Source organism: Apaloderma vittatum, unplaced genomic scaffold, assembly GCF_000703405.1.
Source record: "Apaloderma vittatum isolate BGI_N311 unplaced genomic scaffold, ASM70340v1 scaffold18314, whole genome shotgun sequence".
Taxonomy (NCBI): Eukaryota; Metazoa; Chordata; class Aves; order Trogoniformes; family Trogonidae; genus Apaloderma; species Apaloderma vittatum.
This window is the reverse complement of record NW_009713435.1, coordinates 1,950-12,398: the sequence shown is the minus strand read 5'-3', so window position 1 is coordinate 12,398 and position 10,449 is coordinate 1,950. Positions and strand designations below refer to the sequence as shown.

The window sequence follows — 10,449 nt, the reverse complement described above, 5'->3', positions numbered from 1 at the left end:
ATGTGACAGCCCAGCCTGGGGTGCTCCCTGCCACTGTGGGGCCTTACATGTCCCAAGGGCCAGCCATTAGGGGTGTAAAGGCTGAAAACATTGCAGGAGGACTCACTGGGTCTCTAGTCAGGCGCTGTGGGAAGGTTCTGGGGGGCCATCAACAAGTTTGGGCATGGCTGACTGTACCCTGCCATGGAAGTGAGGGGGAAGTGGGGCAAGAAGGGGCCCGAGGGAGGGTGCAGGTGGTTCTGAGCGTGTCAGGGAGCTGGAGGACTCAGCCTCCAGCCTCTGGAGCAGGGAGGATGGGCAGGGCCAGGCTCTGAAAGATTGTCCCTGCGGTGATGCCTGCCCACATCTTTCAGATCCTGAGAGCCGGGTCTGCCTCAGGAGGGCGGGGAGCCAGGAGGAAGGCAGCTACATAAATGCCAACTACATCACGGTGAGTGCCCTGCGGGTGGTTTCCCACGTCCTGCAGCCCACAGCTCACAGGGCATCGGGCTGCAAACTCCTGGGTGCTGCAGGTGCCACGCTGGCAGCCACGTGCCGGGGCACTTTTGGTCACCCACCGTCCTGTGAGTGCCCTGGGGTATCAGCCTGAACTTGCCACCCCTTTCTGAGCTGGAGAGATGCGGCAACACCCACACAGGGCGGTTTCGGTGGGCAAGCCTCATGAGGTGGCAGCTCTCTCCTCCCGCTGCTTGCGCGACTTGAGCCCCCGCACCACCTCACGGTGGTTTCTCCATCTCTTCCTCGTGCCCTAGCCTGTTGTCTGGCAAGGTGGCATGAGGCAAGCTGTGTCAACAGAGCATCACGGCTTGCTGCTGTTTAGCCCTTACACATCCAGGAATTTCCTCTCTGTTCAAGAGGTTCATTGCTATTTCCCAAGATATTGCTAATGAAGGGGATGGCACAACTCATCTTTGACACCCGATGGGGTCCCTTTCCAGAGACTGAGAAGTCCACAGACCTAAGGCTGTTACTTCAGGCAGCCTGATTGACGATAATCATCCTCCTATGCAAATGACCCCTTCCAGCCTGCAGCCCACAGGCTGTGCTGAACCATCCATCATTTTGAAACGGGCTCTCACGTCAGCCAGGGGCCAGCTCTGCCTGATGGGGAGGCTCCTTTCTGAGCACTTCATCTCACGTCAGCATCCTTCCCCTTGGGAGAGGCCAGGGGCACTGGGAAGCAGAGGTGGATCCACAGCCATTCTGGGTGCATGGCAGGGAGGAGACCATGGGAATGTGGGACCCAGAAAAGTAGCCCATGAAAGTGCCCTCTGGTGTGAGGGACAGACCCCTGGGAGGTGATCCGAGGGAGCAGGTTGGAGCTGGAGGACATTTAGCAGCCCTTCTTTGTCTGATGGTGCTCATGGGTGAGATCCAACGAGACAGTAGCGATGCGAGCTGCCAGCACGCTGTGGTGGGGCCCAAAGCTGGCTTTGGACCGTGCCTAAAACTGTTGGGAGGCTTGCTGGTCCAAACCAGGGGTTTGAACACAGGCAGCAGAGGACTGCTTTTGGAGTAGTCCTCCCAGAAGAGCCTGGCAGCCTGCAGCTTCACATCGGGTGACCCCGTCACTCCACCCATTAGGATGTACGTGAGCATGTGGCACCCTCTCTGTCTCACAGGAGTGCTAACAAAAAGGCACAACCACCACCCATCCCTATCTCACACACACGTGCACATGTATGTGCACACACCTTGAGCACGTGTGTGCCCACAGACCTCTGTGTGTAGCTGGTATTTCCTGGGTCCTTCCTTGCGCTTACCTCTCCAAGGGTGTCACGGTGCAGGAATTTGTGGGTGCATCAGCAAGTTATCACCCCAGACTCCTTCTGGCATGCTTGGGAGACAGAGCGAGTCAGGAAGAGCTCTGCAGCTGTTTAAGCACATCAGCCCCCACCTAGGGCTGAATGTTTTTTTCTGCTGACTATATCCCACGAAATGTTTTTTGAGCTTCTGAGGTGGGGGAAAATTCCCAGTGCTGACGTCTCTGGATCTTACTGCAAGCCTCCTAAATGGAAAATCGTGTTTCCTAGGAAAAAGAAATAATTTTAAGGCATGAGAAAGGGGCCATACAAAATGTTCCTGAAAATGTCCCTGCCCCTTGGCTGGGCCAGTGCAACTTCTTGTGGGACCAAACTAGGATTTATCAGGGTTGCTGGAAAGATCTGGAGTAAATCACAGGAGTTTGGGTGCATTTTTTGCTGAGATGTCTTTTCAAAAAGCCATAAAGCTCTGTCCAGAGTGCTGTGTGCTCACTTTTCCAAAAGGTGTGGGCACTGTGGGTGCCTCCCCCCGCATCCTCGGGGCATCCTCAGCTGGGTCCCTGACTCCTTGCTGTACTGCCAAATCACATCTCCAGCTGGGAGCTGGAGTAACATGTTACTAACCCTGAGAGAAGGCTTTCCCACACCGCTGCCCTCCAGCTCCTGCCTGCTGCTGCTTCACCTTGGCTGAGCCAGCAGCACTGGTGCGATGCTTGCAAAGAGCTTGGGTGCATGTGGCTCTTGCTTCACAAGCTTGCTCCTGGATTGTGGGACCGGGAGGATGGAGAAGATATCTGGTTGTTCCCAATTGTGTCTGTAAAAGCATTTCAAGGACAGGTTTAGTAGGAAATAGTCTGTGTGGCTCAGCCTCTCACCTGTAGAGGAAGAAAAGCTCCATGGGGACTGGAGTGGAGTGGCCTGGAGACAGACTCCCCTCATGCATCAGGGTCCTCCTGCAATGTCACTGACGGACCATGTGCTCATCAGGGCTACGCGGGGCGGCCCCAGGAATACATTGCCACCCAGGGACCCATGCTGAACACCGTGACTGACTTCTGGGAGATGGTGTGGCAGGAGGAGGCTCCCCTCATCATCATGATAACCGAGCTCCAGGAGCGCAAAGAGGTACGGCTGTCCCTCCCCAGGCCCAGCACCCCAGCCAGGAGCAAAGGGTGGGGTAATAGGAGCAGTAAGGTGTTATGTGAGACCAGACATGGGATGTGAGCACCCACTTGCTTTCCCTGCTTTGCTCTCAGAGGGTACCCGTGATGGATCACGCATGGTGCAGGAGAGCCTCAGGGCTGCAGCCTTGGCCCCACCCAGCAGAGCTTCTCACGCTCTGGGCATGCTTTGCCAGCTGGGTAAGAGGATAAGGTGATTAGGGCAACCCCTGGGAGAGGGAGCAGAAGCAGCATTCAGCAGCGTTCCCCCAGCCCTGAGCAGTCGGGCAGCTCCTGGCTGGTGGATCCAGGCTAGGATGGAGCTGGCAGTGCTGTGCCCTGTGCCTTGGCTGGGGTCTCTACCTGAGAGAGCTCACATTCTCTGTCCCGGTCATCTCCCCTGCCGGCACAGCATCCCTGTGCCCTACATCCTCCTGGGTCCGGCAGGACATGGACTGGCCCAGGCTCAGCTCCTGTGGGGCTGGGGAGAGATGTGCAGCCCTGGGGTCTGAAAGCCATGTGGCAGGGCATGGAGAGGGTGCAGGGGGAGCAGATGTGGGGTGAGGAACCTGGAAGTGTTCAAGACAAGGCTGGATGAGGCTTTGAGTATCCTGGTCTAGTGGGAGGCGTTCCTTTCCACCGTGGAGGTGTTGGAATTAGATGATCTTTAAGGTCCCTTTCAACTCAAGCCATTCTATGATTCTATGATTCTATGATTCTATGATTCCTTCCTCAGCTTCTCCTCTCTATCACCCCACATCCACCTTCCCTACTCCCTCACACCTCCCCAAGTGACGCCCCTTCCCAATAGCACTGACCAAAACACAGCAGGTGCCTCAAGCATCTTCACATCCACAAACCCTGCCTTGTTCTCTCAGAAATGTGTCCACTACTGGCCTGAAAAGGAGGGCATCTACGGCCCCTTCACCATCCGCGCGCAGCGGGTGAGCGAGGGCGTGGAGTACGTGGTCCGGGATCTCTCCATCCAGGTGGGTTGGAGCTCCATCCTGGGGTCAGGGGGGAGCCCAGCAGGGTCTAGCAGGGCTCTCTAGCAGGATGGCAATGTGGTGTGACAGGAAAGCAGAAGGTTCACGGCCAGAGAAAGGGTCTGCAGACCTCCCACCCATGTGAGGAGGCTGAGAGGGAGCAGGATCCAGCCCTGGGGTGCAGAGAAGAGGGGGCTAGCTGGGGACAAATTCTTTACTAGCCCACTGTTGTATATCACTGTGCTATTGGGCTCTGCCCATGGGCTCTCTGTAGTCACCCTGGGCTGACACTAGCCAAGAGGATCTTGCTGGCTTTGCCTGGGCTGTGGGGACAGTAGTGGGACACTCGGCATCTATTCCCATCTTCTGGGATGGGGCACTCCCCATTGTCCTTCCCTGGCCCAGGGGTCTCTCCTGGGTGTCTGGCAGAGCTCAAAGAGGGATTTGGGAGGAGAGGGGCACAGGCTGCCCAGCCTCTGCTGGAGCTGGACTTCGTGCCTTCATTTGGCCCAGCCCAGTGAGCCTGTGCTCCCACATCCTGACTTCTCTTTCTTCTGCACTGGAAAAGCTTGAAGGTGAATGCCGCCAGGTCAAACACATCCTCTTCCCTTCCTGGCCGGACCAGCAGACACCCGAGTCAGCCAAGCCCCTGCTGCACTTGGTGTCCAAGGTGGAGGAGACTCTGCAGGCTGCAGCCAGCCTAGGGCCCATCGTCGTGCACTGCAGGTAAGAGCTTTCCCCGGCTCTGAGCTCCTGTGTGCTCTTCACCTTGGGGTCAGTCTGCAAATGCCGTACGGGAAAATACCACACACGAATGCTCGTGAGCTGATCCCGGTGTGGTGCAGGAATCCCCGGGCACAGCATCCCCATAGCAGAGGTGTTCAACCAGCAGCTCCTGTCCTGGCACGAGGATGGTGGCATTAGGATGGTGCATAGTGCCTCGTACAGAAATCTGGATCAGATCTGGGTCTGTGGGCAGAGAGGTGGAAGAAGGTGAGGTATGCAGAGTTAGGACACAGCCACCAGACCCATGGCACATCCACAGCTCAGCGAAGTGAGTTTGGGGACAGAGCACCCGGCCATCCCTGTGCAACACCGTGGGCATGCAACACTGTCGGCTGACCTGCCCCGGTGCAAACCACATCATGCACAGCTGGGAGGGGAGGTGAAGGGGCTGTGGAGATCCCTGCACGACACAAGGTTTTGGGGCACAAGCTGGTTTTGTGCTTCCAGAGAAACCTCATCTGGGATGCGCAACATGTCAAGACCCCCGTGCCCCAGTAGTGGCACTAGCCCATGTCTTCTGGTACCTGCTTAAAAAATTTGGCCTGGCAGCTGGGATGAGGACTCCAGCATCCCTCTAGGAAGAAATCATGGCAGCAAACCACTCCAGGAGTCTGTCCAGCTCTGACAAGTAAAGCTTCAGGTAGTGGATACTGTTGGTGCTGAGCACAGCTCTGTCTGTCCCCAGCGCAGGCATCGGCCGGACAGGCTGCTTCATCGCCACCAGGATCGGGTGCCAGCAGCTGAAGGACAAGGGCGAGGTGGATATCCTGGGAATCGTGTGCCGTCTCCGCATCGACAGGTGGGTGCCCAGAGCAGCAGCTCCTCGGAGGGTCCTGCTGGGTGCCAAGCCCGGGAGGAGGGATGTGGGGACAATTTTTGATGGAAACAAGGATTGCTGAAGGATGCCGATGTGTCAACAGCAAGTGACTCCTTAGTTCTGGGCTGGTTTGGCTGTTGGGTCTAGTGCAGCCCTGGGGACTGAGAACGTGAGAGAGACGAGAGCGGCTCTGAACCTCGCAGCTGGTCTCCTCCTCCCAGCCCAGCCACTAAATCCAGAAACATTCCATTTTGCCACCTCTGAGAATCAGAGCCAAATCAGTTGCTAATCTGCATTTTGAACAGGCCAGAAATGCTTCTGAGCCCAAATACTCTTTGGCACCTGTTTCAGAGGTACCTGGATGTGGTGAGTGAAGCAGGAATATTTGTGCCTGGGGAGCAGGGAGCCAGGGACGGGCTGGGGGCTCCGACGAGGTGTCAGTGAGACCTGCCTTTCCCTTGCAGAGGTGGAATGATCCAGACGAGCGAGCAGTACCAGTTCCTCCATCACACACTAGCTCTCTACGCTTCCCAGCTGCCAGAGGCAGGAGGCCACTAGCACACCGCCGGCTCCCTGCTCCGACCTCTCTGCCACCAGCCTTGGGGACATCTCCACCAAACCCCTCCTGCTGCCTCTGGGCCATGGAGCAGCAGCACGAGCACCCCTCCAGATGAGTGCAGCCAAATAAACTCCTGAGGACCAGGACATCTCCTGCAGCCCTAGGGATGAGCCAGCTGGCGCATTCACGTGAGGGATCTGTGGGTGCTCAAGGTGGCTGCTGCTGGCTCGAGGCAGATTTCACCCAAGGAAAGAAGTTTTGGCTTTTGAAATGTGCAACGTTTTATCCTCAACCAGAAGAGCAAGCTGTGCCCAAAGAACTGAAGCTGGGTGAGCGCTGGGAGCACCGTTTGCCTCACACAGAAATGTTTGCCCCGTTAGACGCAGAGCTGGTAGAATTACCCTGCAAATAAAGAGAACCTCTCTGCTGGCTGTGTACGGTCTGCGGGCAGAGGCTGCACTGCGGGCAGGGCTGGGCTTGCTCTGGTCATGTGCCACTATGCTCTTCTTGCTAAAGATACACCTTGATGATTTCGTGCAAAAGGTGCACAGCTGGTTGCCTTCATTACGTGACTTGCTTTCCTCTCCACCTTTGGCCAACACCTTCTCAACAGTCTTAAAGTAGGGGAGATTACGAAGAGCATCTGCAGCTTGGCAAGAAACACATTCCCAACTGACTTCTGTTACATGAGAGTGGGGATTTTGCATTCTTCTGTATTTTTGCTGAAATCAGAACAAAATAATATTTGGGTTTTCTGGGTTGTTTTTTCACTGCTAAGTTTAGGGGCAAAAAAAAAAAAAAGGAGGGTGAAACATTTTGGCACATAGCACGGTGATGGAAATATTCTGTAAAATATATTAAAGCTATAAAAGCTGTAAAATATTTTAAAGCTATTTCAAACTACACACCCTCTTGGGCAGTGAGGATTGATAAGGAGCTGGGGCTGCCGAGCCTGAGCCTGTCTGCGCCCACAAGCCCTGACGTGGCCATCTCAGTGGGCGAGATCCAGGGAAAAAAGGGTCAGTCCTCTCGCTGAGAGAGCCTGAGCTGGCTTTGGCTCCTCGAGCATCCCCAGATAAGGCCTGTGAATCTGGATGCTCCTCCACCGCTCCGTGGGTGCCCAAAATGCAGCTGAGTGGTTGTCCAAAGGTTGTGCCCTGGTGCCCATTGTTCAGGCTCTGTGGCTCTCTTGGGAGGAAAAATGACTGAATAAAAAGAGGTTTCATCTTTGACTCTGCCATTCTCCTGACTCGCCATCAGACCATCAGCACCGGTTCCTCAAGCCTCTGCCACCCTCCGCCCCCGTTATCCCGTTCTCACTGCTCCTCCCCTGCCCCTCTCCATTTGCTCTCTATAAAGGCAGTAACTGAGCAAGTGAATCAGCCTTGTCCAGGGGTGGGTAGTGAACCAAAGTCAGCTTCTTCTCCTTAATCTCACTGGGCATAATTATTAATCCCAGTGGTAGACCAGGCACATTCCCCTGTGCAAAAATACCCACAACCTCAGGAACAAACCCCCTCCCTGGTCCCACAGCAGGAAAAAAAAATAGATCTGAAGTAACGTCCTTCCACCTGTGGTGTCTGGATCGCCCCAGCAAAGCCATCTCCCTGTATCTACCGCCAGGTCAACCTTCCTTGGCCTGCCATCGAGCCAGGTGCTGCAGGGGGGGACAACTTCCACCCCTGTGGGGGTCAGGCCCGGTGCCCAGGTTCTTGAAGGTCAAAGCATGGCCCAGGACTTTGCCTTATAGAATCATAAAATCATAGAATCATAGAATCATAGAATGTGTTGGGCTGGAAGAGACCTCTAAAGGTCACCTACTCCAACCCCCCCACAGTGAGCAGGGACATCTTTAACTATATCAGGTTGCTCAGAGCCCCATCAATCCTGACCTTGAATATCTCCAGGGATGGGGCCTCCAGCACCTCTATGGGCTACTTGTGCCGGTGTCTCACCACCTTCATCGTAAAGAAGTTTTATCTAACATCTAATCTAAATCTATCTTGCTCTAGTTTAAACCATTGTCCCTCGTCCTGTTGCTACAAGCCCTTGTAAGCAGTTCCTCTCCAGCTTTCCTCTAGCCCCTTCAGTCACTGGAAGATCACTTTCTCTCCAGAGTCTACTCTTCTCCAGCCTTCTCAGTTAATTTTATGTCGTGCCTTTGACAATGTCTCTGAAGCCACCGATAGAAGTTTTGAGCTCACCTAAGCAAGGCTTTGTTCAGCTCTCCCACAGCACCCTCCTCCCCAGGCCTTTCCTCCCCACACTGCCATCAGGCAGGGAAACTCGAAGACCCTGCAAACTGTGCCAAGGCATGGTCTCTTCCTGCGCTCCCTGGACATCAGGACATGCATCATTTCTCTCACACTTTCGGTTTATTGTCAAGAGGAAAGCTGTTAGGGCAGATCTGCAGCAAGAGCTGCAGGGAGGGTCCCCCAAGGCAGGCAGGAGCAGCACAGGGTCTGGCAGCAAGCGGGGGGTGTTGTCATCCCCCTCCAATCCCCCACCATGTGCTGGGAGTTTTGCCAGTTCATCCACTTGATGCAGATTATGATCAGTTCAGCGGTTTTCCTGTCTTTCAATATCCTAGAATCACAGAACAATTCAGGTTGGAAAAGACCCTTGGGATCATCGAGTCCAACAATTGACCCTACACTACAAGGTCACCCCTAAACCACATCACCCAACACCCCACCTAAACAACACTTGAACACATCCAGGGATGGCGACTCAACCCCCCCCCAGGCAGTCTGTTCCAGGGTCTGACCCCTCTTTCCATGAAGAATTTCTTCCTAATGTCCAGCCTAAACTTGCCCTGTTGCAACTTGAACTTGCCCTGTTGCAACTTGAACTTGCCCTGTTGCAACTTGAACCGTATTCTACCACATCTACCAGCTCTATCTGTTCAAGACACTTTATCGGCCCGTTACCACTGCACTGAGTATCTCTCCATCCCCTCCGTATGCATTTCCCAAGCACTCCTCAGGCTGTGCAGGGCTGTCGCCTGTGTTTTTGCAAACCCCCATCCCGGGGATCACCAGATACCGGCGGTGGAGGTCTGGCTCTGTCAGGCTTATACCTGTGTCCTGGGAAGCTGCTTCACCCTGTCCATGAAGATCACGGGGTGCCCAGCAAGTCAAGGGAAGGAATCATTCCAAAATCTCGTTCCTCCCTGTACCCCGGGCTGAGGTTAAGCCCCCAAGCTCAGCTAGGGAGTTCAGTAGGGCCAAGATAGCTCCTCTTCCTCATTCCCCTCCATTAAATCCCTGGTATGAATCTAGCTGCCTCTTCCCTTCTCACGGTATTTCTGTGCTTTGCTGGAGGTGCAGCCCAGCGAACCAGGCAGGGAGCTCTGGTGCTGAGGCTCTGGGCTGCAGAGTCCTGCGAAGCACATCCCCAGGAGGCCAGGTCCTGCCCAGGGTTCAGAAAAAGTCCTTTCTCCACACGATCGTAATTTTGGCCTGGGGCTTCCCAGGCTGGTAAATCCATTTCCTACCCTTGCGAGAACTTATCAGGTTGGAGGGTGCCTAGGATGGGGAAAAAAAGACCATGGAGATCAGGTAGTGCACATCGCTGCGGGGGCATCTGCAGGCATTGCTGGTGGCAAGGAGACCTGAGTTGCTCTATATACACTGCAGCTCATGGAGAGCACCAGTTTGACAGCACATGACAGCAGGCTGCAGCTGGGCAGCTTCAGACAGCTTCTTGGAAGAGCAGGGCATTGGGGTAGGATGTGCCAAAAATCCAGTGTTTTGGATATGAGGTGAGAAATGTAACCATAGATGAGTCTTCAACAGCATCCTCATGGACTTCAAGTAATCAGTGACCAAGCCGTTGCCCAGAAAGGAGAAGTGTCAAGGCATGTTTTGACATTTCAAGAGCAGCACCAGAGTCCCAGGAGCTCACGGAGACTCCATGAGAGCACCAGCAGCAGGTGGGACCTCACGGAGGATGAAGTCCACCCAGCAGCACCTCACCCAGCACCAGAGGGATGGGTTGACCTGGTGGCCGAGAGCACCAGGGACACTGTGGGGCACCGCAGTGACATCTGTTTGTGCTGTCTCCAGTAACCCAGTAGTTAAACTGTGAGAGAGGCACATGGAGAACAAGCCATCCCACACGGACACAGCCCTGACAATTCAGTTTCTTTAAGGAACTTTATTGAGCAACCACATCAAAACCTTCTGGGAATTTCAAATATGCTCTTGTCTGGAGAGGTCCTGGAGAGGTGCTGGCTCTTGCACAAGATGCTCTGCCCAGTCCCACGCTCCTGACATGGAGATGATGAGGAGACATAATGGGGGCCATAATGGGGGACAGCACTGCAGAGGTGCAGCCGTGGGGTCCGGGTCAGGCTTGTGCATGCGCTCTGTGCGTC

The 10,449-nt window shown here is 54.9% G+C and overlaps 1 protein-coding gene across 1 annotated transcript; it reads left to right on the top strand.

Moving 5' to 3' along the window:
- Positions 1-353: 353 nt before the first annotated feature.
- PTPN7 (protein tyrosine phosphatase, non-receptor type 7) lies at positions 354-6,087 on the top strand (the record flags this gene model as incomplete). Its single annotated transcript, XM_009868392.1, has 6 exons — positions 354-430; positions 2,751-2,888; positions 3,802-3,912; positions 4,478-4,635; positions 5,381-5,494; positions 5,977-6,087. Coding segments are annotated over 6 exons (692 nt in total), but the record flags the coding sequence as incomplete, so codon positions are not given.
- Between the last annotated feature and the right edge of the window lie 4,362 nt (positions 6,088-10,449).